At 62.2% G+C, this 27,048-nt stretch overlaps 3 protein-coding genes across 5 annotated transcripts; 2 read left to right on the forward strand and 1 right to left on the reverse strand.

Annotated features, from left to right (window-relative positions):
- Positions 1–4,543: 4,543 nt before the first annotated feature.
- FKBP11 (FKBP prolyl isomerase 11) lies at positions 4,544–9,124 on the forward strand. 2 transcript variants are annotated; one of them, XM_030554847.1, is made up of 6 exons: positions 4,544–4,776; positions 5,355–5,420; positions 6,243–6,330; positions 7,066–7,099; positions 8,274–8,344; positions 8,883–9,124. In XM_030554847.1, exons 1-6 carry the CDS (start codon positions 4,666–4,668, stop codon positions 9,098–9,100), a joined length of 588 nt encoding a protein of 195 aa, XP_030410707.1. In that variant the 5' UTR covers positions 4,544–4,665; the 3' UTR covers positions 9,101–9,124. The 2 variants fall into 2 exon arrangements, with proteins under 2 accessions (XP_030410707.1, XP_030410708.1); XM_030554848.1 differs by lacking the exons at positions 4,544–4,776; positions 5,355–5,420 and adding an exon at positions 5,536–5,553.
- Positions 9,125–9,479: 355 nt separating this feature from the next.
- Positions 9,480–19,999, reverse strand: CCDC65 (coiled-coil domain containing 65). Of its 2 annotated transcripts, XM_030554843.1 has the most exons (10): positions 18,220–19,999; positions 14,452–14,550; positions 13,126–13,253; positions 12,454–12,621; positions 12,067–12,236; positions 11,658–11,796; positions 11,084–11,281; positions 10,746–10,964; positions 10,242–10,394; positions 9,480–9,966 (listed from the first exon to the last, which is right to left on the reverse strand). In XM_030554843.1, the coding sequence occupies exons 3-10, from the start codon at positions 13,249–13,251 to the stop codon at positions 9,667–9,669; spliced, it is 1,473 nt and encodes a 490-aa protein (XP_030410703.1). In that variant the 5' UTR covers positions 13,252–13,253; positions 14,452–14,550; positions 18,220–19,999; the 3' UTR covers positions 9,480–9,666. The 2 variants fall into 2 exon arrangements, with proteins under 2 accessions (XP_030410703.1, XP_030410704.1); XM_030554844.1 differs by lacking the exon at positions 18,220–19,999 and having other exon boundaries at positions 14,452–14,560.
- Positions 20,000–21,458: 1,459 nt separating this feature from the next.
- RND1 (Rho family GTPase 1) lies at positions 21,459–26,192 on the forward strand. The gene is made up of 5 exons (XM_030554845.1): positions 21,459–21,809; positions 22,312–22,399; positions 23,971–24,080; positions 25,053–25,187; positions 25,398–26,192. Exons 1-5 carry the CDS (start codon positions 21,690–21,692, stop codon positions 25,641–25,643), a joined length of 699 nt encoding a protein of 232 aa, XP_030410705.1. The 5' UTR covers positions 21,459–21,689; the 3' UTR covers positions 25,644–26,192.
- Positions 26,193–27,048: the final 856 nt, after the last annotated feature.

The following is a 27,048-nucleotide window of genomic DNA, read 5'->3' on the forward strand; positions in this document are numbered from 1 at the left end:
TGAGGTAAACAGGATGAAGTTCAATAAAGGTAAATGCAAAGTGCTCCACTTAGGAAGGAACAATCAGTTTCACACATACAGAATGGGAAGAGACTGTCTAGGAAGGAGTACGGCAGAAAGGGATCTAGGGGTCATAGTGGACCACAAGCTTAATATGAGTCAACAGTGTGATACTGTTGCAAAAAAAGCAAACGTGATTCTGGGATGCATTAACAGGTGTGTTGTAAACAAGACACGAGAAGTCATTCTTCCGCTTTACTCTGCGCTGGTCAGGCCTCAGCTGGAGTATTGTGTCCAGTTCTGGGCACCGCACTTCAAGAAAGATGTGGAGAAATTGGAGAGGGTCCAGAGAAGAGCAACAAGAATGATTAAAGGTCTTGAGAACATGACCTATGAAGGAAGGCTGAAGGAATTGGGTTTGTTTAGTTTGGAAAAGAGAAGACTGAGAGGGGACATGATAGCAGTTTTCAGGTATCTAAAAGGGTGTCATCAGGAGGAGGGAGAAAACTTGTTCACCTTAGCCTCCAATGATAGAACAAGAAGCAAGGGGCTTAAACTGCAGCAAGGGAGATTTAGGTTGGACATTAGGAAAAAGTTCCTAACTGTCAGGGTAGTTAAACACTGGAATAGATTGCCTAGGGAAGTTGTGGAATCTCCATCTCTGGAGATATTTAAGAGTAGGTTAGATAAATGTCTATCAGGGATGGTCTAGACAATATTTGGTCCTGCCATGAGGGCAGGGGACTGGACTCGATGACCTCTCGAGGTCCCTTCCAGTCCTAGAGTCTGTGAATCTATGAGTCTATGAAAGGGAGGAATTCCTGATGATTTGCTGCCACCTTCTGGTGCTGGGAGTTTGGTGCCCTTAAAGCTCAGCATGCCCCAGACGCCAAGGCTGGAAGGTGCTTGGGGGTGGGGCGAGAGTCAGCATGTCACCCCCAGCTCTAATCATTTGAAAGCTGAGGAAATATAAGACACACAGAGTGAGTCACTCACACAGAACCCAGCCTGGAGTCCTGACTCACAACCCCCTCTAACCACTAGACCCCACTCCCCTCCCAGAGCCTGGCACAGAACCCAGCAGGCTGGACTCTGGAGGTCCGATCCAGCCCTCCTGTTACTCCCACCTGAGGGCCTACTTGGGGGGAACTGATTCTCCAGGTGGCCACTTCCTGGTTAATTGGCAAATGAGCCCCTGGAGCTAGGTGAGCTGAGGATCATTAGGGGGAAGCTGCTCCTCTCCTGCGCCTAGTCGGTGCTTAACGATTAGGTGGGTTGAGGCCCCTGGTGTTGCTCCAGCTGGGCTGGTGGAAGAATTCTATGGCTGCTCAGAGCGGTGGGCTACCTCTGTGGATGGATACAGCCCTTTTGCCACTACAGGAAGCAGGTGCTGCAGCGGTAGTGCCCACAGCAGAGCCATGGCCACAGAAAGAAGGTGCTGTGCCCCGAGGAGCAGGGGCCTGGAAGGTGCACACCTAGGGAGGGGAGAATCCTGCAGGGAGAACGCCAGGGAGGCCTGTTCCCAGCAAAGGGTGCTTGCTTGCACACAGTGGCAGGATGCCCAGGCTGGCAGGGGTATGGGCTGTCCTGGAGAACAGCTGGCAGGTCTCCGCAGACAGCTGGCTTGGGAGCAGGATTCTGCCCAGCTGGTGGCAGGAGACGGGAGTCCAGGCCCAGGGAAGGGAGCTGAGCTGAGCAGACCCTGCTGGTGAAGGGCCGAGGACTGACTCTGTCTCCCTGCTAGGATGAAGGTCTTTGGTCTGTTCTTCATTGGCCATTTCCTATTTGTGAAGGAGCCCCCCCTCTCCCCCCCTCCCCCACGGGGATGCACTTTGATACCTGAAAACCTGCTTGGACTTGCTCATACCCTGGGTGGAGGGAAGTCAAGGTCGGGGGTGATTTGGGACAGCTGGCACTGCCAGACCCCTGTTGCAGCCCACCCCGGCCACTGCCACATGCTGTACCCCAAAGCACTCGTGAGATGTAACACATAATAAACACGGGGTCTCTCCTTGCGCTGGGCCCGCTTGCTGGGTCTGCAGCGCTCCTGTAGCCAAGCTCTGCTCAGCTGAACATCGACTTTTACAAAACCAAAGGTGGCAGATGCCGGGAACTGGGGCTTTCAGAGAAATGTCATGTGCCGGCCGGGAGCCTGGTGATCCAATGGTTGGGGTCAGCAACGCTGTTGCTCCTACCCCCAGCCCAGATCCCACTGTGACTGAGCCACTGCTTCTCGTATGCCAAAGGGGGCTCATGCGTCTTCTCCCCTAGGAAACGACCCCCCTGCTTTCTGCCTCCTCCCCCTGCCTTCGCCGAGCCCCTGGGCCAGAGCCGTGGCCTTCCATGGCGTTAGGACAGCTGGGCAATTCACCGGGAACCCACTAAGGCCCAGTCCAACCAAAGCCTGGGTCTGTGCCAGTGATGTGGGGCGGGGCTGGGGGACTAATGCCCCATTGCTCTCAGGAGATGGGGGGTTCCCTGCTGGTTTGATGGGAGCATTGGGATGCTGCGCACTCTGGAACAGGCTTTGCACCTTGTGCACAGTCTGCAGCTGAGTAAAGTGTGTGTTTGGGGGGGGGAGGAAAGGGGGACGTGGTCACACCCACACCCCATCCTGGCCTCCTCCTGAACTGCCATTCCCCAGCTCCCCTGCTCTGTGCCGGCTAATGCTGTCGCTGGGGAGCCTTCACCGGAGAGCACGCACCGGAGTGCGGCCAGCACGGAGTAACTCTACCACGGGGGTCTGGCCCAGTTGGCACCAAGAGAGCGAGAGTGATTTACACCAGCCCTGGAGTTTTGGCTCTAAACACAGGTTTTGCAGAAGACCCAGTTAGAAGAGTCTATAAGGTGGGCACTGCAGCACCCCCAGCCTGGCTCCCATCGATTCAGGGCTGGGTGGAGGGGCTTTGCTGAGGGGTGGTGGGTGACCCCCTCCCTCTCCGGCACTGCTCCGGGTAGGCAGGGCCCCGCCTAGCTAGCTTTGCACAGGTTTGAAAGGGCTGAAGCCCCAGGCTGCCGCCTGGAACTAGTGCCACCCCCCCCAGGGGAAACAGGCTTTCGCCCCTGGGGAAGTTTGACCTGGAACCTGAGCTGTGCCGCCCACCCCGCCCCCAGCTCATTCACAAATAGGGGGTGCAGCCTCCTTCAAAACACGTGTGTGTTAGGCGTGCTAGATGTGTGTGTGTTAGGTGTACTGGGTGTGCCTGTGCCAGGTGTGTGTGTGGGGGTGTGTGTGCCAAGTGTGCATGTGTTAGGTGTGCATGTGTCACAGAGTGTGGGGGAGTCCGGGCCATGCACCCCCCACTTCCTGTGATCCACTCTGACTCTCAGCCAGCCAGTAAAACAGACGGTTTATTAGCCGACAGGACCCCAGTCCCAAGCAGGGCTTGTAGGTACAACCAGGCCCCCTCAGCTGGGTCCCTCTGGGGCAAGGAGCTTCGACCCCAGACTTGGGGTTCCTGCCTCTTCCCAGCTAGCCCCAAACTGAAAAACCACCCCCTCCAGCCAACTCCCCCCCACTTCCTCTCCCTTTGTCCTGGCCCCACCCCCGTCCTGGCTCAGGTACCTCCCTCACCTAAAGTCACCCCCTGCTTTCCCCTCCCCCATGCAGACAGTCCCAGGTCAATCCACCCCGCTCCCTACTGTGTCACAGCATGTGCCTGTCACGGAGTGTGGGGGAGTCCGGCCCTGCACCCCTCTTCCTGGGACCCACAGTGACTCTCGGCCAGCCAGTAAAACACAAGGTTTATTGGACAACAGGAACACAGGTTACAGCAGGGCTTGCAGGCACAGTCAGTGTGTTAGGAATGTGTGTTAGGTATGCATGTGTTAGGTGTGTGTATTAGGTGTGCATGTGCTAGGTGTATGTTAGGTGTGTGTGTTAGGTGTGCATGTGCCAGGCGTGTGTGTGTTAGGTGTGTGTGTTAGGTGTGCATGTGCCAGGCGTGTGTGCCAGGTGTGTGTTAGGTGTGCATGTGCCAGGTGTGTGTGTGCCAGGTGTGTGTTAGGTGTGCATGTGCCAGGTGTGTGTGCCAGGTGTGTGTGTTAGGTGTGCATGTGCCAGGCGTGTGTGTGCCAGGTGTGTGTGTTAGGTTTGCATGTGCCAGGCGTGTGTGTGCCAGGTGTGTGTGTTAGGTGTGCATGTGCCAGGCGCGTGTGTGTGCCAGGTGTGTGTTAGGTGTGCATGTGCCAGGCGCGTGTGTGCCAGGTGTGTGTGTTAGGTGTGCATGTGCCAGGCGTGTGTGTGCCAGGTGTGTGTTAGGTGTGCATGTGCCAGGCGTGTGTGTGCCAGGTGCGTATCTGACTCCCCATGCTCACAACTCCCCCCTCGCAGTGACCTGAGTTTGGAGCTCTCGCCCCCGCCCCCGCCCCGCCTTGCTGCCTGCCCTGGCCCCAGGCCTGCTGCGTGGCCCTGCCTCCGGCCCGAGGCCAGTGCCGCCGGGGTAGCGGGTGTGCTGACATCCCACGTCAGTTAACGCGAGGGGGGGACGGGGGAGCTCAGCTCGCACGTGCCCCCGGGCCCGGCCGGGGCGGAGCTGCTGGGGGCCCGTGAAGCCCTGGGTTGAATGACAGGGAGTGGGAAGGCACCAGGCGGCGCTGGCCGCGGGGAGGAAGCGCTAGCGGCCCCCCCATCACACACGCTCCCGGGCAGGCTCCGCGCTGACCATGCTCCCGCGCCGCCCGGCCGCCCTCCTCCTCCTGCTGCTGCTGGGGTGCGGGGCGCGGGGGGAGAGCGGTGGGGACACCCCCCCCCGCGCGCCGCAGCTGGAGACCCTGGTGAGGGCGCGGGGCGCCGCGGGGGGGGCGGCGCTGCGGAACGGGGTGCGGGGAGGGAGAGCAGCGGGACACCCCCCACCCCGCAGCTGGAGACCCTGGTGTGGGCGCGGGGCGCCGCGGGGGGGTGCGGGGTGGGAGAGCAGCGGGACACCCCCCACCCCGCAGCTGGAGACCCAGGTGTGGGCGCGGGGCGCCGCGGGGGGGGGTGCGGGGAGGGAGAGCAGCGGGACACCCCCCACCCCGCAGCTGGAGACCCAGGTGTGGGCGCGGGGCGCCGCGGGGGGGGGTGCGGGGTGGGAGAGCGGCGGGACACCCCCCCACCCCGCAGCTGGAGACCCTGGTGTGGGCGCGGGGCGCCGCGGGGGGGTGCGGGGTGGGAGAGCGGCGGGACACCCCCCCCGCGCCGCAGCTGGAGACCCTGGTGAGGGCGCGGGGGGGGCGCTCTGGAACGGGGTTCAGGGGGGAGCGCCGCGCGGGCCTGTTCCTCGCTGGGGGGCGCGGGGTCCGTGTCTGAGCACGGGAGGAGACGGGGGGGCCCGGCGCCAGAGCTGTGACCCCCCCTTGCGCTTGCCCCGCAGGTGGCGCCCCCCGAGGACTGCGCGGCGCGCTCGGCGCTGGGCGACACGGTGCAGATTCACTACACGGTAAGGGGGGCTGGGGGGGCGCAGGACACGTCAGCGCTGGCGGCTCCTTCCGCCCGGGGCGGGGCCAGGCCGGGGTGGCTCCCGCCGGGGCGGGGCGCCGAGCCCCAGATGTGGCGGTGCGGCCGGCGGGAGGGTGAGCGGCTCCCGTGTCCGGGACGTGGCGCGGGGGCGGCAGTGCCCCTGAGTCTCTAGGGCGTGGGGCTGGCAGGCGGGAGGCATTGCCCCTGGGGGGGGTTGGGGACAGGGCCCCGTGCGTGTGTCGGGGGGGATGGGGACAATGCCCCCTGTGTGTGTCGGGGGGGACGGGGGCAGTCCCCGTGTCTGGGGGTGTTGGGGACAGTGTCCCAGTGTGGGGGTGGCAGTGCCCTGTGGGGGGGCACAGTGCTCTCTGTGTCTGGGGGAGTTGGGGCACAGTGCCCCTGTGGGGGGAGGGTTGGGGACAGTGCCCCTGTGTCCAGGGGGACAGTGCTCTCTGTGTCTGGGGGAGTTGGGGCACAGTGCCCCCTGTGGGGGGAGGGTTGGGGACAGTGCCTCTGGGTCAGGGGGGCCTGCAGTTGTGTCCCCTTCCCAGGAGCGGCAGAGGGCAGAATTGCAGCCATTCTGCCACCTTTGCCCTTCACGCTGCTTTGTTCCCATGTCAGTCCCCTGCCCTGCTGTGCCCACTCGCCCCCGCTGCCCACCCCGGGGAGGCCTAGGGACTGTGCCAGCGTCTCCGTAGCAGGGCCCTTTGCGTGTCTGTCGGGGTGGTGCAGCAGGAGCTCCCTTGCTCCAGGACCTTGCGCCCGCGCTGGAGGTTACCCGCGTGTCAATGTCTCCCCGCAGGGCAGCTTGGAGGATGGGCGGATCATCGACACCTCGCTCTCGCGGGACCCCCTGCAGGTGGAGCTGGGTAAAAGACAGGTGATCCCTGGTACGTCAGCCTGAGCCCCAATCGGGGAGGAGGCTGGGCTGGGCCTCCAGAGATCTGGGCTCTGTTCCCGCTTTTGCCATTGAGTGCGTGCGTGCCCTTGGCCGTCACTTACCCTCTTTCAGCCTTTTTCCCCGCCTCCCCAGCAAGATGGGGGGGGGGCTTTTCTCAGTCGGGGCCAGTGCAGCGCCCGGCACGATCTCGGTTGGGGCCTGTACAGCGCCTGGCGTGACAGGGGCCTCTAGGCACTATTGACATACTAACTGCAGTGGAAGGTGCAGGAGTCTCTTCTGGCTGGTCTCTGTTGGCATCTGCTGGAAGGACCAGGTGCCCCACGGTTCCCCTGCACTGATCTGAATCCGGCTGCCCCTGGAACGCACTCACATGTTCCCCTGCCTGTCCTCTCTGCAGTGACAGCGTGTGAAGGGGCCACTGCCCCTTGCTCCAGTGTTTCCGTGACAGACTCTCCCCTCCCACATCTTGCCCTTGCTCCCACTTCCTTGGCACCCCGGCCTGCGCTGTCACTGCCTCCTTGTGGCAGCTTTCAGCGGCTTAACCCCCTGGTGCCGTGAGCCTGCCAGAGCTCAGCGGGGCTGGGGGCTCAGAAGGGAGGCCTCCTGCAACAGGGGGTGGGAAGATGAGCAATCCCAAAGAGGCCCCTCACCCAGTGGGTGGGAAGCCTTTCAGAGAATCCCCCTGATCTGTCTCTCTTCTTCTGTGGTTTTTCCCTCCTCCCAGGCTTGGAGCAAAGCTTGCTAGACATGTGCGTTGGGTAAGTGAGGCCCTGGCTTGCTAGCAAGAGCAGTGGTGGTGTGACTGGGGAAAGGCATCCTAGCTCAGTGCTCTCAGCCAAAGCAATAGACAAGATGGGGATCCTCGGCGCTCTCCTTCTGCTCCCAGTACGGGGCTTCCCATGGGGCTGGATCAGCAGAGTGGGCAGGAGGCCAGAGACCCAAACATGGTAAAAATCAGGTCAGAGCCTAGGCAGGGGGCCCAGCTCTTTTCTCTCCAGGAGGCTGGGCCTGGCTCTCAGTGTGTGCTCATCTCCAGGAACAGGAAGGGGGCTCTCTGCCTGCCCTCTGGGCTGGGCCAGACTGCCTGCTGGGGGCAGGGGCCCGGAGTTCCCTTCATGCCGACTGGGTTTCTGCAGGCAGGTGCCCATGGTTGGGATTTAGCCACGGGCCTGCAAGCGCTTGGAGATGAACATGCAGCTCTGACTCTGGCCCCCCAGGGCTGGATCGGGTCACGGGCTGGATGCGGAACCTCGTGGGAAGCTGCTCTCAGTCACTCAGCCAGCGCCCCAACCACCTGCTGCTGACGTGCTGCCTTGGAGAGGAGGCCCTAATGCATTCTTGTTATTTTAACACTTCCAGGCCCTTCTCCTTGGACACGGGCTGGCAGGGGTGGCTCCAGGCCCCAGCACGCCAAGCGCGTGCTTGGGGTGGCAAGCCACGGGGGGCGCTCTGCCGGCGCTGCGAGGGTGGCAGGCAGTCTGCCTTCGGTAGTTTGCCTGCGGAGGGTCCGCTGGTCCCACAGCTTCGGAGGACCTCCCGCATCCCGCAGGAGGTCTACCGAAGCCGCGGGACCAGCAGACCCTCCACAGGCAAACCGCTGGGGGCAGCCTGCCTGCTGTGCTTGGGGCCGCAAAATCCCTAGAGCTGCCCCTGTGGGCTGGTATCCTCAGCAGCCTGCCCACAGCTCAGCTTTATCGGTTACGTTCTACCCATGTACAATTTCAGTTTGATGCGCCATTAGGCACGTCTTGTCCTGAACTGTGATGGAGTTGTGCTGTGTGGGTGCTGAAGTGATGCTGTGCTCCACCCCAGCAGTGGTCGCACTTCCCTGGTGGATGGGGTGCCTTGGGCAAGGGATGCTGTGTGTGAATGGCAGGGCTGTGGCAGATGGTTGGGCCCTTGCTCTAATGTGCCTCTCCCTCTGCCTGGCAGGGAGAAGCGGAGGGTGATCATCCCGCCTCATCTGGCTTACGGCAAGCGAGGATCCCCGCCTGCTATACCAGGTAACTGCCGCCTCCGTTCCTGCCCAGCCTGGCTGGACATGAGATCTTCCTTAATCGGCCTGAGTCTTAGAGCCAAGCCCTGGTGCCCCACCCCCCACCCCCAGGGCAGAGAGCACTAGGCTGCTGTTAGGTCCCCCCCAGCCCTCTGGTTACCCAGCAACATCTGCTACAGATTCTGCTCCCTGGTGAATTTGGTGCTGGGCTGACGGACAGCCCCAGAGCGGGACGTTGTGCCCTACACGGCCTGCCAAGGAGCAAGGGAGTTTGGGCTCTGTAGCCTCTTCAGGCCTTGGCCTGCCTGGAGAGGCTGCCAGAGCTGACGTGGCAGGGCTGGGACTCCCCAGAGCTGCAGCTACCTCTGCTTTGCTCTGGGCAGGGCAGCGTGCGGGTGCCCTGCTCTGGGGCAGCAGCGCTGTCTGGTGCCCTCCGATGAGCTTGGGCACTGACCACATGCCCTATGCCAGCTGGGTCAGGACCACTGCTACCTCTGCCTTGTGTACAGGGGAGCCCCGCTCAGCCATGCTCCCTCTCTCCCCAGCTGATGCCGTGCTGCAGTTCGATGTGGAGCTGGTTGGCCTCTCCCGGGCCAGCCACTGGCAGAAGTTGATGAATGACGTGTTGCCCCTGCTCTGCATTGGGCTGATCCCGGCTCTGCTGGGCCTGATTGGCTACCACCTCTACCACAAGGCCAGCAGCTCCCGGGGGGCCAAGAAGAGGCTCAAGGAGGAGAAGAGAAACAAGGCCAAAAAGAAATAAACCTCCTCCCCTCCCACAGTGTCAGCACCTGCTCTGTGGCTGCTTCTGTCAGGGTCCCTGGGGAAGAGGGTGTGGGGGAAGCCCTTTGCTCCCCTCTGTAGGGGGGCCAGAGCAGCAGGACCAGCGTGAACCTGACCAAGCTAGCTCCCAGGGCTTAAACAGGCAGGAGAGTGAAGGCACCTCACTCACAGTGGCCACCTGCCTGCCCTTTCCCAGGATCAGGCAATCCCAGGGCCGTGCTTCCCTGGAGCAGGGCCTGGCCTGGAGGCTGCAGAGCTGCACCAGGGTCACCAGCCTGCCTTGGCAACGCAGGGGTAGAGCCATGTGCCTGGATGCCCCTCGGCGCCCCTAAACTCCCCTGTCAGGCATCACCACTGCGATCAGTACAACCCTTTAATGGCAGCTTCCTATGGGCACGGAGTTTCCCCAGCAAGTGGGACAGCACCGCGGGGGAAGTGCTCACCGCTCCTCATGCCCGACTCGCCCAGCCACGCGCACCAGGCACAAGCTGCCGCAGCTCGCAGAGCACAGTTCCCAGCATGCCCCAGGCTGGGCAGGTGGGCGGCTCACAGGATGTGTGGCACCTCGTGGGCAGCCTCGATGACATTGTGAAGGAGCCGTTTTCGGTGGGCTTTGCCGGCAGGCCCAGGCGCACGGGGCTTGTGGTTGACGATGAGCAGTGGGTTGAGCCTGCTGAGAACCTCATCACTCACCGAGATCCCGTCCAGGTACTGCTTCAGCAGCAGGCGCAGCTTCTGGTTCTCCTGGCGCAGCACTGCCTTCTCCCGCTCCAGAGAAAGCTGCTCCAGCTTCACCTTGTTGTACCTTTGCCAGAAGTGCTCCAGGCCCAGGTAATCCTGCATCAGCTGCAGTTGGAAGGACAGAGGAGAGCTGAGAGGGGACAGCGCTGGCTTGGGGGAAGCTCCCACAATGCACCCCATCTGGTTCTGCTTGTCCCCTCAATTAAAGAGCGCACGGTTCTCAGCAACCTTCTCCCCAGCCACCTGGTGCGGCACACGCTCTCCACCAGCTATGCCAGCCTGCCTCTAGGCACCCCCAGCATCTGGGTCCCTGCCCTCCTTCCAGCACCCTGAGGGGAGGGAGGGGGTCCAGGACCAGGCCAAATGCTTTCACCTCTTACCTGGGCCAGCTGCTCCCCCGCCTTCTCCAGGGAGACCTGCTTCACCTTCTCCTGCTCCTCCCTGCTCAGCAAGGAGGCATAGAATGGCAGCACCTTCTCCTCCTCGGTCTCCAGCTTCCGACACATCTCTGCCAGCCTCAGGATGAGCTCTGCCTGATGGGCAAGTGAGGCCTTAGCGGGCTGGTTGGGGACTGCTCCACGAACAGTGGAGAATGGCTGTGTGCTCTGGAAACCAGGAGGGGGCGCTTTTCCTGGGGGGTGCTGAATTGTTGACAATGCAGGGGGACGGCAGAAGTGTCTCCCTGAGGCCAGGAAGGGATGATGGGTTTGGGGGAAGCGAATCTCCCACCAGCCAGGCTGCATGGCTGGGACTTCTCTCTGCTGGCTGTCCTGGACAGGGGCAGCTGTGAGCGGCACTTGCTCAGTGCTATGCATGGGAGAGCAGGGCCCCCAGAGGCGGGGCAGAGGCCTCTCCTGCAGGGTTAGGGGAACTCTGACCTTTACCTTTTCTAGGACACCCCTTAGCTTCTTCAGGGCAGCGCTGCTCTCCAGGGTGAGCTTGGCCAGGTTGCTTCTGGCCTTGGTCCTGGCCTGGTTCATCTGGCTCTTGAGCTTCTGCAGCTGCTTGAGCACAACCTCCTTCTCCTCGTGCACGCGCCGGTTCTGCTCCTCAGCCTCCCGCATGTGTGCCGTGATCTTGCCTTTCAGGATGCCAATGGAGTCCTGGCAGGGAAATGGCGCCCGGAGCAGTCAGAGAGGAGCTCAGCACACAGGGAACCCCACGACCCCTCAAGAAGGCCTGTTTCCTACAGCCAGGGCTGGGGTGGGGCAGCCTCACTGACCTGAATTTTCTGCAGCTTCTTCATCTGCATCTCAATCTCCTTGGAGCTCTTCTCATCCTTCAGCTTGAGGGCCTCAAATGCAATCTTCCGGTCCTCTGTTGCCTCGGTGTAGTTCTTCAGCGCCTGCTGGAATCGCTTCCACAGCTCCTCCACTGTGCCCTCCAGCTGCACACGGAGATAGTGCTTCTCCTCCAGGTTCTGGGTGAGGAGACATGTTAGCCCCTCACCCACTCTGAGCCACCAGCCTCCCCTCCCCTGACTCCCCAGGCCAGCCATGCCTGAAGAGCCCACCCCAAGGGCAAGAACCCAAACCCCAGGAGGGGAGCTCCACCACCCCAGTCCCACTGGGACTGGGCAGCAGCCCTCTAAGCTGGCAGTGGGGAGGACCTTGTGGTAGAGATGGACTCTTGCCCATACCCTGTGCGTTAGCAAGCTCTGCACACATAGGAGTGTGAGGAGGAAGGGCTCCTCACCAGAGTCAGCCACCAGCTGCTGGCTGAAGAACCAGAGGAAGGCTGGTGTCACCAAGCCCCTCCCCTGCCCCAGGCTGGCATGGAGCAGCCTCAGCCCAGACCTTGTTCTTGACATCGTCCCTGGTGCTCTGGAAGTCCAGCTTGGCCTCGTACTCGCTCTCACTGAAGTTCTGCTCCAGGGCCAGCAGCACGTCCCGGAGGTAGCGGCTCTCCTTGTCATGGTGCTCGATGATCATCCTCCTGGGGAAGCCGCAGGTGAGCCGCCAGGGCTGAGCCAGCATGGCTCGCAGAGGGGAAGGGAGAGCAGCTGATGGCTACCCAGAGAGCTCTGGGCAGCTGCTCCACAGTGGGGCTACAGCTGGGGCTCAGCAGTAGAGCCTTGTGGCCAGGGATGAGGGCTCATGGCCCTGGGGCACCATCAAGCTGCTTCCCCATCCCTGTGTTCATCACCTGCCTGTCTGTGCCCTCCCCCAAAGTGGGCAGTCCTCCCCTCCCACCCCACCCCTGTACCTTTCTGTCTCAAACCCCGTCTTCAGGGTCTCCAGCTCGGTGTTGTAATCCTCATCCAGGTACCTCAGGCGGCACCGCTGCAGCTGTAGCAACTGGTCGATGTTGTGCAGGTGGCTGCACAGGGCATGAGTGTACTGCGCCTCTGCCTCGGACAGGTCCCTGGCCAGCGACTGCATGGATGACAGAGAAGGCTCAGGCACTGCAGCGCTGGCCCCAGAGCCTCCGAGCACTGTTACCCCAGCGAGCTCAGCAGCAGCGAGGGCTGCATGGTGCATGGAACCCTGGTTTGAGCACATTTGCCCTCCTGGAGCACTTCCTCTCCTTGGGGGGCATTGCTAGCCACTCTTCCAGCCCTCTTCCTGGGCCCATGGGACCCCTGCTGCTTACCTGGATGACACTGTCCTTGCAGTCCACCACCCGCTCAAAGGTCTGGCTCAGGATCTCAATGTCCTTGCGCAGTTCTCTGGCCTTGACTTCCCGCAGCACCGTGCGCCACTGCAGGTTGATTTTATTCAGGTTGAGGGCGCTGTTGTGCTCCTCCTTCGCCAGCTTGTCCTGTGGGGTGGGTCAGAAGGTTACACTGGCCGGATGGGAGCACATCTTAACCACCTACCAGTATCTAACTAGCTCAAGTGGAACCTGCAGCCCCAAGCACTGCGTAAGCTCCAGAGACTCTGCCAGCTCTCAGCAGCGTGCGACAGAAGGACTGAAGGGACGCCCATCATGTCCCGCACTGGTTCAGCATTACGAGGGGAGAGCCCAGCGCAGTCTGGGCAGAGAGCCCGGCTCACGTGGGAGAATGAGGCCCTGGAACAACAGCTCCCTTGGTGGGGACATTTCAGAAGCAAAAGCGTAGATTTCGATTGTTGGCCCCAAAGTCGACATTTTCTGTCGAATCCTGTCCCCCCGCCCCACCCCGGCCAGCCATTTTCCTGCCCAGCTCCAGGTTCCAGCTCAGCTCCCAGCACCCAGGAGGCAATTTGCAGGTGGCACCAAATGGCCATGAGCAGCTGGGCCCCGGGGCAGGGCACCCCGCCCCGCTTGCGCCCTGGGCCTCGCCTTCAGGAACTGGGTGAGCATGTCCTCCTTCTTCTTGCTCAGCTCCTCCTCCGCCAGCATCTTCTGCTGCATCAGCAGCAACCGCTCCTCGCTCAGCGCGGCCGCCTTGCGCCCCTTCTTCGGCATGGCTGCGGGGCGGGGGGGGAGCCGGGTGAGATGCTGCCAAGGGGGCGCCCCCCACCCTGCACAGGGTCCCTGGTCAGAACCCTCCCTGCTGCAGACAGCCCCTCCCCCCAGGGTGCCCCCCATGGGCCCCCCGCGGGACCCCTGCCTCCAGGGGCCCCCTCCCCCTACTGCCCCCCTCCCCCAAGGGTGCCCCCACGGAGCCCCTGCCCCCTGCGGGCCCCTCCCCCCAGGGTGCCCCCTATGGACCCCTGTGGGACCCCTGCCTCCAGGGGCCCCCTCCCCCTACTGCCCCCCTCCCCCAAGGGTGCCCCCACAGAGCCCCTGCCCCCTGCGGGCCCCCTCCCCCATGGACCCCCTCCCCCTACTGCCCCCCTCCCCCAGGGTGCTCCCCATGGGCCCCCCGCGGAGCCCCTCCCCCAGGGTGCCCCCCATGGGCCCCCCGCGGGACCCCTGCCTCCAGGGGCCCCCTCCCCCTACCGCCCCCCCCCCCCAAGGGTGCCCCCGCGGAGCCCCTGCCCCCTGCGGGCCCCTCCCCCCAGGGTGCCCCCTATGGACCCCTGTGGGACCCCTGCCTCCAGGGGCTCCCTCCCCCTACTGCCCCCCTCCCCCAAGGGTGCCCCCACGGAGCCCGTGCCCCCGCGGGACCCCTCCCCCCAGGGTGCCCCCTCCCCCTACTGCCCCCCTTCCCCAAGGGTGCCCCCACAGAGCCCCTGCCCCCTGCGGGCCCCCTCCCCCATGGACCCCCTCCCCCTACTGCCCCCCTCCCCCAGGGTGCTCCCCATGGGCCCCCCGCGGAGCCCCTCCCCCAGGGTGCCCCCCATGGGCCCCCCGCGGGACCCCTGCCTCCAGGGGCCCCCTCCCCCTACTGCCCCCCTCCCCCAAGGGTGCCCCCGCGGAGCCCCTGCCCCCTGCGGGCCCCTCCCCCCAGGGTGCCCCCTATGGACCCCTGTGGGACCCCTGCCTCCAGGGGCTCCCTCCCCCTACTGCCCCCCTCCCCCAAGGGTGCCCCCACGGAGCCCGTGCCCCCGCGGGACCCCTCCCCCCAGGGTGCCCCCTCCCCCTACTGCCCCCCTTCCCCAAGGGTGCCCCCGCGGAGCCCCTGCCCCCTGCGGGCCCCTCCCCCCAGGGTGCCCCCCATGGGCCCCCCGCGGAGCCCCTGCCCCCCGCGGGACCCCTCCCCCGAGGCTCGCCCCCCGGTACCTCTTGAGCCCCCCCCGCAGCAAGTCGCGTCCCTCTGTCTCCTAGCAACAGCCGGTGGGGGGGCGGCCCCTGCGGCCCGGGCGCTGACGAGCGGTCGCTCTGCGAAAGAGGGAGGCCCCGGGCGGCAGTGAGCGGCCCCTGCGCCTGGAGGACCCGGCGGGCCCGGCGACCGCCCGGGGGGGGGGGGGATGGGAGGGGGAGGGGTTAGTGGAGGGGGATGGGGACTGCAGGGGAGGGGTTAGTGGGGGAGGGGGAAGGAGATAGCAGGGGAGGGGGAGGGGTTAGTGGAGGGGGATGGGGATTACAGGGGAGGGGTCAGTGGGGGGAGGGGGGTAGCGAAGGAGATGGGAGGGGGAGGGGTTAGTGGGGGGATGGGGACTGCAGGGGAGGGGTTAGTGGGGGAGGGGGAAGGAGATAGCAGGGGAGGGGGAGGGGTTAGTGGAGGGGGATGGGGATTACAGGGGAGGGGTCAGTGGGGGGAGGGGGGTAGCGAAGGAGATGGGAGGGGGAGGGGTTAGTGGGGGGATGGGGACTGCAGGGGAGGGGTTAGTGGGGGAGGGGGAAGGAGATAGCAGGGGAGGGGGAGGGGTTAGTGGAGGGGGATGGGGACTGCAGGGGAGGGGTCAGTGGGGGGAGGGGGATAGCGAAGGAGATGGGAGGGGGAGGGGTTAGTGGAGGGGGATGGGGACTGCAGGGGAGGGGTTAGTGGGGGAGGGGGAGGGGAAGAGGATAGCGGGGAGAGGGGGGACAGGAGAAGCAGGGGGAAACAGTTCCCTGACCCTTTGCAGGTGCAGCCTGGCTCCCCTGGCTCCCGGCCCCTCTCCCACCTGTGAACATCCCTGCACCTGCAGCCCCCGCCCCCACTGTCCTGCCCAGCCCCCTCCCCACCTGCCACTCCCCTGGCATGCTGCCAGCCTCTTCCTCTTTTGGGTGGAGCCTGTTCCCATGGTGGCTCTGGGAGCCCTGGTACCCAGCTCTGGGGTGCCCGCAGCAGCTGCTGCGGGACCCAGCCCAGTGCTGAGCCTTGCAGAGCACAGCTCCGCGTCCCGGGCCATGGGCACAGAGGGCTCCTGGCCAGCAGGGGCCAAGGATTGAAAAATATCAGTAGTGGCCAGTTCCAGAGCTCCCTGGTGGGAAGGAGCCTGGGCTAGCGAGTCAGAGAAGGGAGCCAGGACTCCTGGGTTCTCTTCCCACACTTTGGTAGGGGAATGCTGTCCAGTGGTTAGAGCACAGGGTTCTGTGCCTTGCTCTGGGAAGGGAGCTGTGTCTAGGGGCAGGAGCCAGGACTCCTGGGTTCTGCTCAAGGCTTGGCCATTGACTCATGATGTGACCTTGGGGAGGCACATCCCCTCTCTGTGCTTCAATTTCCTCATCTGACCAACCCCCCAGGGCAGGTGAGGTTCAGTTCTGGTGTGGGGCCCCCCTTGGGTGGAAGGTGCTGGGGGTGAACAGAGGATTCTTCTCAAACCCAGTTCTGCCCACAAGCCCAAGGGGGCTCCGCGTCCCTCGCTCCCTACAGAGGTGTCTCTAAGGGCCCCCCGCCATGCTCCCCTGTCCCAGGCAAGTGGCTGCATTGGCATTGCAGGTACTTGACAAAGGACAGGCAGCAGAGAGCACAGTGCCTATGCAGAATGGAGTGGGGTTGGGGGAGATTCAGGGCCCCAGGCTGTCCTGCAGCTGAGAGCCAGGAAGCCCAGAGAGGGCGGCTGGGACTCAGCTGTGTCAGTTATTAACAATACCGGTGGCTGGCCCTGCAAAGTGCTAGGAACCCAGTCAGCCCCCTTCTGCGCTGAGCCCCCGGCAGGCAGAGCTGGAGCTGGTAAACCAGGTATCGGGCATTTCCCCTTCCAGGCTGCGTTGGGTTCAGACTGGCTGGCTTCAGGGGGGTGGGGGAGAATGGGGCACAGGGTTTTTCCCTTTGGGGGCACTGGCTATGTCCCAGCCGCAGGTCACAAGTGACCCAAAGTCATCCCTGCCCAGGGTGCGGAATGGGTTTGGGGGACTTCGGTCAGTTCCCACTTCCCACATCACAGTCAGGCCCTTCATGATTAGTCACCTCGTCCATTGCCCCTGTGGTCAAGGTCAGGCTGGGGAGACCAGGATGCAGGGGCGTGGGGCAGCTCTGCCCTTGGCCCTCACCCCATCAAACCCCCCACCCCAGGCTGGCTTGGGGGGGGGCAACACCTTGCCCTGAGGGTGGAGTAACCATGTAAATGCACCTGCCCTGGGGTGGGGGGAGGGGGAAATTGGGGTTATTCTTTCACTATTGTTTTAATGTGGGGTGGTTTTTTTGCAGCACTGTTGTCATGGTAACTGGTGCGGGTTTAATTATACGAAGAGATGCCAAATCCTCTCCCTCCCTGCATCATTTTATGCTCTCGCCCCACCTGCCCCCTCTTACCCCATTTGGGGCCAGTCCAATTTGGCCTGTTGCAGAGTCTGGGCCAGGAAGGGAGGAATCAAGAGCCGACCTGTCGCTGAGGTTGGGGGCACTTGGATCCCATGGCAGGATCCCGTCGCCCCATGACACCCAGCCAGTATAGCCAGCTCATCTCCCAGAGCACGGGGCCTGGAGCTTGCCCCCCTCCCCTCCATGGCTGTGCATGACAAGGCCTCGCTCGCCAGCATATCTGCATTTCCTCCTGATGGGAAAAGCATCTGCAGGAAGCCAGAGTCCTGGAATTTCTGAGCCGTTCTGTGCAATCTCTGGACTTTCCCTGCCCCCCCCCCCCCCGGCTGCATTGCTCACTCATGCCTCCCCCTCCTTTTCCCACCTTGGGCACCAGCCGGGGAGTGGGCCTCACGGAGTGGGGGTGGGGTGGCATTTGAGGAAGAAATGGCCAGGACTGGCACAGGCAGCTCCACCCTGATCCCTCCAGGGTCTGGCTTGGCCCAGGGCACCAGCGCCTCCTGCTGGGAGAATCCGGCCTGTGACAGCTGCTGGGTTCCTGCTCACTTGCTGGGCACAGGGGACTTTGGGGACTTCACAGAAGCCTCATCAGCCCCCACCTCTTTCCTGCTGCCGTGTATTACCAAGCAGACGGACAGCAGGGGCGAGACAGCAAACCAGGGCATGCCGTCTCATGGCTGAGGAGCAGCAGCCCTAAAATAACGCCCCCCTTCTAGCTACATCAGGCCCGGTCTCTTCCAGCAGGAGGCGCTGTACGGGCAGGCTAGCATGGTGCACTAGGTACTAGGACGAGCCACCCTGATGTGTTCCAGGCCAGCAGTTCCCATGTCTAGACCAGGATCGTTAGGGCCTGGGAGGGACCCCTGAAAAGAGTCAGGTTCAGATCTGTTCTTCTGGAGGCTGCTGAACAAAAGCTGCCAACCTGCCTTCCTCTGAGAGAGCTACTCCCTGGCACCTGCCCCCAAGCTGCCAGCTGGGAGATTAATTGCCAAGGGATTTGCATAGGTGAATAGCAGCAGCGCTGTTTACCATCCAGGCTGGAAAATACCTGGCAGACCCCAGGTATCTTGCTCTCCCCTCTAGTGCTAGGGGGAAGTCCCAGGTCCCCTTCCCAGCAGCCAGGCGTGATCACACGGAATCTGGGATTGTAAAGTGCTTCCTCTTCATTTGCCACAAAATAGTGTGAAAGCCACAAGAGCAGGAGCCAGCTTAAGCCCTGCTGCCTCCTAAAGGGCCTAGAGATGTTTCCTGTTTCCATCCACGGAGCTGACTCCCTGGTTTCCTTCTAGCTGCATCAGCTCTAAGTGCCTGCCCTGCATGCTGCAGTCAGCCTTTCTGAGTTGTTCATAAGCGCTTACCCAGTGCTGTTCAGCCACCAGCCTGATGGGGAAACTGAGGCACAGAGATGGCTGCAAAGTGACTGATGTGATCACACAGCCAGTCACGGGCAGACCTCAGAAGTCCTGACTGCCAGTCCTCCACTCTAATCACTAGATAGCATTCTCCTCCTACTGCTTCAGTCACGTGCCCCCTACCAGAGCCAGGAACAGAACCCAGAAATCCTGACTCCCAGCTCCCCTGCCAACTGCTAGACACCGCTCTCCTCCCAGAGCTGGAAGTAGAACCCGGGAGACTGGGCTCACAGATCTCGCCCCCTCCCACTCCGGACTCATTTCAGGGTTACGTGTGTGGTGCGTGTGTTTGGGGGGGAGGGTAGTTTTCCTTTCAGACAGTGAACTAATGGGCGATTAATCCCGAGAACCAGGGGCGTGGGGTTGTTATCAGACCAGTGTCCGCTCTGACCTCCACTGGGCAGGAAGGGCAGAGCGCTGAGTAATGGAGAGTTTGGAGCAGCGCCCGTGGGGAAAGCCCAGATCCTTCCTCCAAGCTCCCCTGGACAGCCAGGCCTTCTCGCTGCATGGAGGCTGCTGAGGCTGGCACAGAGTCCATGGGGCTGGCTCCAGCTCCTTGTGGGCACCCAACAATGTGCAGAGCCACCACCGGGGCAGCCCAAGGAGCCAGGGTTCAGCTAGTCCGTGCCACCACCCTGATTGCTCTGAGAAGCTTTCCCTGTTCACCCACCAGTCCCCAGATGCTGCAGAGACAGAGAGGGTCTCAGCCCCCTGATTATTCCTCTGCCCCTCTCTGGGCTCTGTCAGGTACCCCCTCCTGGGAGCGAGTCTGCAGAGCTACCCCTGGCAGCTGCATACTGCCACAGGCAGGCTGGCACTTAGGGTCATATGGCGGGCTGAAGGGCTCCCAGGGAAATACCGCCGCACAGCGCAGGAGTCTCGTTGCCCAGGCACAGAGCTGGCTTTGCAGCTGTGCCCAGTGCCGGGTCTGCTTCATGGTGGAAGGAAGCTGAGGGGAGAGGGGCTGGCCAGGTTTTGGGGATGGAAAGCGAGCTGGGAGCTGCTGCGGCTGAGCAGGAGGTGGGGCCCAGGCAGCCTGTGCCCAGCTCACACCTGGGGCTGCATGGAGCCCCTTCCCAAAGGAGAGATTCCAACACAAGAGGTCCTCTGACAATCCCTCACCCAGGCCCAGCAAGAGCCCCGGGTGCAGAGGACATTCCAGGGTGTGTCAGGAGCAGGGTGCATGTTGAGGGCAGGAGGGGGTTGGCTGGGGTTCTGCTACTTGCCAGCTATTCCCTGGCTAGGGGGCTGAGGCACGGCAGCTGACAGGGGGTCCTAAGGAGTGCTGAAGGGACCCAGGCTCCGAACCAAGGCGCGTGCCCCTGGCTACCCTGGTGCCCAGCCAGGAGGACCTGCCGTTCATCCAGGGAGCCGTGTTGCAATTTCCATGTTAAACTTCCACCAGGTCAGGGGCTGTCCAGTCTTTCCTAACAACCCAGCCTGCTTGGCAGATAGCACTCAGGGTGTGGGGTGGGGCTGGTGGGATTGCAGTGCACAGCTGGGACCCCCAGGAGACAGCAACAGAGCCTGCTGCTTTATCTGTCCTGGTGCTGCTAAAACACCCCCCCCCCCATGCTCCCATGCGCTGGGGCAACAAGGCTTTGAGCACTGAACTTCTTCCAGTTCAGGAAGGGAAGTGAGCCGGTGTGAGGCACCTCTGTACCCCCAGGGCGGCCTGCACCCCAGGGCTCCTGCTGGAAACCGTCCCAGCACAAACCGACACAGTTAACCTGATCGAACATCCTGGTGCAGCCCAGTCCTCAGAGGGGTGGAGGTGAATCGGGGGGGCAGGGGGAGGGCCTGCCGATGCTGCCAATTCAACTCTGCCCCAAATCATGACATTTAAAAAAGAATCTTTCACACAATTCAGACAGTCATGCAGTAGAAACAGCTGGTTTGAAAGGAATAATCAGCTTGCGCTCCCCTCCCCAATATTGCGACATGAAGACCGAGGGACAATAGTTCTCAGAAGTGGCCTCTGCATATGGTTGTTTGTAGTTCCTGCTGCCTTGTCCCACCCCAGGGATAGTCGGCTCTCAAGGGCAGGGGACGTGATTCTGAGCCAGGGCTGGATCTTGCAAAACCTGGGCTTCTGTTGGGAGCACGTGCAGGCCAGATGGCAGGGTTGGGCTGGAGATGGGAGTGTGTTTTGGGGAGGAGAGCCAGGCCAAGTTCTCCCCACCCCTGTCCTATCACTGCCCCAGCTTTTCCTGCCCCTAACCAGCTCCCTCCCAAACTCCTGCATGCTTGGTGTCCTGCTGGCTCAGCCCCTATGTATCCCTTACACCCATGTGGCCCCTGTTTCCCATCCTTTCCCCCAAGTTCTCATGTTTCCACCCTCGTGTTCTCCCTCTCTGCTACCCTAGTCCTCTGCCGTCCCTCAGGCCACCCCCTGCACCCCTCTAGAGACTGCGCTGAAGTCATGAAAGGGCTACTATCAATGTTAAGAATCCAGTATCATCAATGGACACACCCAAATCCGGTTGGTAAAACAACTGCAAATAGATCATCCAGACCCAGAGGATTTCAGCTGGACAGAAGAACACAAGAGCGGCCAGACTGGGTCAGAGCAATGGTCCATCTAGCCCACTGCTGACAGTAGCCGGTGCTAGATGCTTCAGAGGGAATGAATAGAGCAGATACTTATCCTGTCCTCTGGTCCCAGCATCCCGGTCCCAGCATCTGGCAAACAGGATTATGGACACCTCGAGCATGGGACTGTGTCCTTGACCATCACGGCTAATAGCCATTGAATCTAAGTGACTTTGCCACTTTGATTTCTCTCTTGCGGGGCTGTGAAAATCAGTGGTTACAAAGCATTGTTCGACTGAGGCCAGAATCCAAAGAGGTGCTGGGTGCTGAGCACCTTGGAATCAGGGCCTGGAGTCTGAGGGGTGTTGAGTCACCTCTCCTTACTACCACTCAAGGGGACTTGCAATCCGAGAAGTTCCAGCCGGGAGGGCGGCCAGGCTAGGCCGAGAAGGAGGGAATCTCCCTGATTTCATTGGAACTATTTTTTCTGCATCACTATTTGGTGGGGGGGTAAGGTGGAAATTCTTGCGGAGCCGTTAATTGGCTGGTAATTAAGCCAGTTAAAAAAACTCCTCAATCAACAGCTCGGCAGCGGCGCCAGGCTCTGCCCTGCGACCCGCTGCCCGCCCCGTCCCCACGCTGCTCCCAGCCGGCAAGGTGAGGCGGGGGGTGCCGTGCTGGGGAGAAGCTGTGACTCAGGAACTTCGCCATTGGCTGCCAGGCAAGCGCCCCGCCTGTCTGATTGGCTAGGGGAAGCCCCGCCTCTGCCTGCGATTGGCCGGGTACGTCGCATATAAAGGCAGCGCTGGCCATGCTCTGTGCAGGGCTGTGGCGGGTCGGAGGAAGTGGCTTGTGTGCGGGCTGCGTCGACGGGACCCATCGCCATGCGGGAGCGGAGGAGCCCCCGGCCGGCTGTGGCCCGGTGCAAGCTGGTGCTGGTGGGGGACGTGCAGTGCGGGAAAACGGCCATGCTGCAGGTGCTGGCGAAGGACTGCTACCCCGAGGTGAGTGCTCGGCGCTGCGGGGGCAGCTGGGCCTGGCCTGCCCCAGGGGGTGCCCCGCTTCTTGGGCTGGGGGCTCTGGCAGCTGGGTTAGTGTGAGTGGTGTCTGTGGCAGCAGCACCCCCCTGGGCTGGGGGCTCTGGGGCCTAGGTGGTGACGGTGCCTGCTCTCCATCACAGACCTACCTGCCCACGGTGTTTGAGAACTACATGGGGGGTGCCTGGGGCTGGTCCCCGTGGGCTCTGCAGGGGGTGCCCCTGCCCAGCCTCCTGAGCCGTGCTGGGTCCCTGCCCTGGGGCTGGCACCCTGGTGGGGGTCTCTGCCTGTGGCAAATGGGTGCTACTCTGTGGGGGGGGGGTGATGCCCCCTACCCTGTCACACACCTTGCCCTGTGTAGCCCATGCCAGGCTCTGGCTGGCAGCTGGGCTAGTGTGAGGGTTGCCTGTGGCAGCACCCCTGCACTCTCTGGGGCCTGGGTGGTGACCGTGCCTGCTCTCCATCACAGACCTACGTGCCCACGGTGTTTGAGAACTACACGGCCTCCCTGGAGATGGAGGAGCAGTGTGTGGAGCTGAGCCTCTGGGACACTTCTGGTAAGGTGCTCCCCCCCAGCCTGGTGGGGTGACTGAGGTGGGTGCTGGCAGCAGGGGAGGCTCCTTCATTCTCTGGGAATGTGTGTGGTGTGGGGGGGTCCCTGCAGATCCAGCCCTGGCCCACCAAACCTAGAACTTGTTGGGGTGTGTTGCTCCTGATGTGTATGTGGTAGTGGTGGGGGGAATGTCCACTGCAGGGGTGTGTGTGAGGAATTGAACAGGGAGCTGGAGGGGGGGAAGGTCAACTTAAGGCATGAGACCCCCTTTGAGTTCCATTAATTCTTTAAGTGTGTGGGGGCAGTTCCCTACCATTGCAGGGGCAGGCTTTGCTTTGTCTCATGCAGCCCCATTCCCCTGCAAGTCCTTCCTAAAACCAGCCTTGGTCTCATTCAGCCCCCTTGCACAGTGGGGATGGGCTTTCCCTGGCATCTCTGAGCAATGGGGGTTTGGCTGGGGGGTGGGGGGAGAATCATGTGCCTGCTCTAACTGACCTCACCAAAGACAACCCAAATACAGTCAGAAACAATAGCAGCCCCATTCTTGGGGGGCTGGGGCAACCTGGGACCCCAGTCCTGCAAGAGCAGGGCTGGGGGTCTGATGCTGGAGACTGCAGCAGTGGATCTAAGAACTGCTGTCCCCCAGACTGCTCTCCGTCCCCTGCACCCACCCTCCCTGGTGTCCATGGGGTCCCTGCAGCCCAGCTCCCCAAGTCCCTGGTGACCCCAGCCGGAGGCTCCTGGCTCAGAGGTCAGGATGTGCTCCTCCCCTCAGTGCATCACTGCGGCTCTGCTGTGGGAGCAGGGGTGTTACTGGGGGAAATCCCCAGGTCAGGAGGCTCCTGATTGTTCTTGGGAGGAAGGGGACAAATCACCTAAAATGAAGGGGGAGGTGTGGGGGCTGTTGAGGTGGGGGGCCTTGGCTGACCATGGAGGTCACATTGGGGAGCCCCTGCAGCAGGGATGCAGCCCCCTCCCTTGCTGCTGCAGCATCCCCCCTCCAGAGGGGGGTCCCAGTCTCGCTTGGATCCCCCTTGTTGCTATGGCGATGCGCTGGCGCAGAGAGCCTGGCTGTTTGCTATTCTGAGCACAGAGCGTCTGGGCCGCAAAATGCTTGGATGCTGCTTCCAGGGGTGGGGGAGGGCACCTGGACTTCCCTCCCCCTGTGCCCATGGGGTGGGGGAGCACCTGGGCCTTCTGTCTCCCCTGGGGGTACATGGCCCCTCCCCGCCAGTCTGCATTCCACCACTCCCGGGTGCTGCTCAGCTCTGGGGGTGGGGTGGGGGGCAGTGAGTTATATAAATGGCTCCTGAAGGCTTGGATGAGAGGAACCTGGGATGCTGGGCTGGAGTGGCGGGGGGATGGGACTGGGGGCTGTGAGGACCACAGCTGTGGCCAGTCGTGGGTCAGTCCCCCTAGCTTCATATGTAGGGGCATGTGAACCCCCAGGACAGTGCCCCCTGCTTGGGAGGATCGTGCTCCCCCCAGGACAGACCATGGGAGCTGGTTCCCAGCAGCTTTGCCCCCACTCCTGGCTAATGGGGGTGACAGACTCACCTGTGACCCCCCCCACAGGGTCCCCATACTACGACAATGTGCGCCCCCTTTGCTACAGCGACTCGGACGCCGTCCTGCTCTGCTTTGATGTGGGCCGTCCTGAGACCATGGACAGTGCCCTGAAGAAGGTGAGAACCCCCACACACACACCCTGCCTCTTCTCCCCTATGACAGATCCTCCTGCTGTGTAAAATGGGGAGGAGTGGGGGGCCCTGGGGCAGCTGGCCCACAGGCAGGGATGGGTGTTGTACCCAGCTCTCCACCACTGGCTGGGAGCACAAGATGGTGCACTGGGGCCCCTTGATGCACCACTGGCATGGTCTGAGGGTCCTTCAATGCAGGGCAGTTGGACACCACCCCCTGCCCCCCAGGGTCTCTGATTGCAGGGGTGGGGTATTTCATAATGGAGGCCTGGCCCCTCTCATGAGAAGCCAAACACACCCATGACCCCAGACCTGCCCTACAGCTGAGAGGGAAGGGGGCAGAGGCTAAACCTTGGGGGTGACCCCTTGATTTCCTTCTCCAAGACTTTGTTTGGCTTAAACACTGGGGCAGGGAGCCTCTTCTGCCCCACTGGCTGAGAGCAGCATGCCCATCCCTGCCCATGCTGCTCCCCTGGGCACCAGAGCCACTTGTCTGTCCTGCTTCCACTTCTAGTCATGCTGGGGTGGGGAGAGGGAATGGTTCTTAAACCCCTTTGCCAATGTGGCTCTGACATTTTGTACAAAGACTCAGACCTGGTGGCACTACCCAAAATGACCCCCCCAAGTCATTCCTGGTTCCCCATCCTGTGCTCAGGCTGCTAAGCCAGCCTTGCTACCAGGTCTGATCCTGAGGTGGGAGGGGAGGTAGCCCTGACTGGGTGTTGGCCATAGGATCTGGCGATGGGGTGAGGCTCCCAACCAGGTTGAACTGTGCTGTCACCAGGGTGGCCCTGTGGGAACCACACCCTTCTGGTGACAGGACCCAGAGGGCATGGGCAGGGCAGCTGATAAGCCCTATGGGCAGCAGCTGAGTCACCCCAGGAGATTTCCCTGCAGGCTCTAAGCCCAGTGACGTGGGCTCTAGGCGCCTGAGTCACCCTGGGTTTCTCTACACAGTGGAAGACTGAAATCCTGGACTACTGCCCCAGCACCCGCGTGCTGCTGATTGGCTGCAAGACAGATCTGCGCACTGACCTGAGCACCCTCATGGAGCTGTCCCACCAAAAGCAGGCGCCCATCTCCTACGAGCAGGTGAGTGGGCTTGGCTAGTCCCCGCCCCTAGCCAGGGCTCAGCATGACCACTGTGCGGCCTGGAGCTGGCTTTCTGGCTCCAGCACCGCTGGAGCGCTGAACCAGAACCTTAGCTTCACCCCAAATCCGCCTAGGATGTGAGCCTGGCCTGCAGCTGCAGGCCTTGGTGCCTGGCTCTGGTTGATGGCTCTTTCCTTGGCTGGCTTCCAGGGCTGTGCTATGGCCAAGCAGCTGGGAGCAGAGAACTACCTGGAGTGCTCAGCCTTCACGTCGGAGAAGAGCGTGCACAGCGTCTTCCGGACAGCATCCACCGTCTGCCTGAGCAAGGCCAGCCCCCCGCCCCCCAAGAGCCCTGGGCGCAGCCTCTCCAAGAGACTCCTGCACCTGCCCAGCCGATCCGAACTCATCTCTTCCACCTTCAAGAAAGACAAGGCTAAAAGCTGCTCCATCATGTGAAGGGGCCAGGGCAGGGGCCGATGGACCACATCCTGACTCTGGCCTCCGGATGGTCTTGAGCTGATAGGCCGGGGGGTGAGGGACAGGCCAGGGGTGGCGGCGACACCTAAAGGCCTTTCTGTGGGCCGAGTTCCTGTCTGGCCTTGGCAGCCCCGGGATCAGCCCTTCACCATCCCAGTGCTTGCACGCAGACTCGGTGCACGTTCTCCGAGGTGACGAGGGACCTGGGGTGTCTCAGTGCAGAAGGACCTCAGCAAGCATCTCCCTCCGGAGCCAGGAGGCCCTGTCAGCGGGACCCATCCATTTTGTTGAATGCCCGCCCGGTGTCTGGCTGTGACACATCCCCTCCATCTGCTGCTTGTCTCCAGAGCTGGCTGCTTCCAACCTTGCCGTTACCTGCCTCCCAGCCTGGGGGTGACTGCACCTTCACCTGTCTGGGGGGGAAGGAGGCAACGGGCTTAGACTTCTTCTCTGGGGGGGGGGGGGGTGGCAAGTGCTGTTCAGTGTTCAGTATTATTAAAAAGCTTATTTATTATAGAGAATCTAATGGCTCAGCCGTGCAGCAAGGGCTTCTGTGGTGTCTGAAGCGTCAGGTTGAAAACACTGCCCCCCTCACACACCCACTCACCCCTGGTATAACTAATGATTTAGCTGCAGAAGTGCCATCTCCTTCCCTAGCCGCAGTCGCTAAGGGGAGAGGGACCTGCCCCAGCTTGTGTGCAGACTGGCAGAGCTAGGAACAGAACTCCAGGTGCTCTGACTTCCAGCCCCTTACTAACCCCTAGTCCCCACTGTGGGGATCCAGTGGGCTCTGAGGAGCAGCAGTCTCCCTCTCAAGCCATGTCACCTCCAGCAGGGCTGTGGTGATACCTACTTCCTGTCTCAGGCTGGGTGAGCCAGCAGCTGAGCCATGTCTGGCTGCACAGTCCACCCTGGCTAACACCCATGCAAATGAGCAGGACTCTCAGGGCAAAGTCCAGCCCCAGGCATACGGGGAGGACAGGCCAGATCCCTGGGTGGCAGGTGCAGCACCTCCTTGGGACTGAGACATGGTTTCAAGGAAAGTACAGGAGCCTGGGGTAGATGTGCACAGACCCCTGCTTCATGCTCTCCCCATGGCCTGGCTGGGGATGTGACACTGGGATGAATTTCAAGGGGTGGAGCATGTTTCATGCTTTGGTGAAACAGCTGCTGCCCTTTGCCCTCTTACCTGCTGGGTGGACATGATGGCCCCAGAGCCCCCACCTGCCGGGACAGCAGGGCCCTTACCTGAGATGGGCTAAGCTCCGCTCTTGTTTAGCGGAGGAGCAAGAGGGGAGGTGATCGCACTGGAGGGAGTGGCAGGGTCCAAAAGGGTTCTTTCGCCTGGCCCAGTGCAGAGATGGACACACTGGCTCCAAGCTAA

Source organism: Gopherus evgoodei, chromosome 3 (genome assembly GCF_007399415.2).
Source record: "Gopherus evgoodei ecotype Sinaloan lineage chromosome 3, rGopEvg1_v1.p, whole genome shotgun sequence".
Classification (NCBI taxonomy): Eukaryota; Metazoa; Chordata; order Testudines; family Testudinidae; genus Gopherus; species Gopherus evgoodei.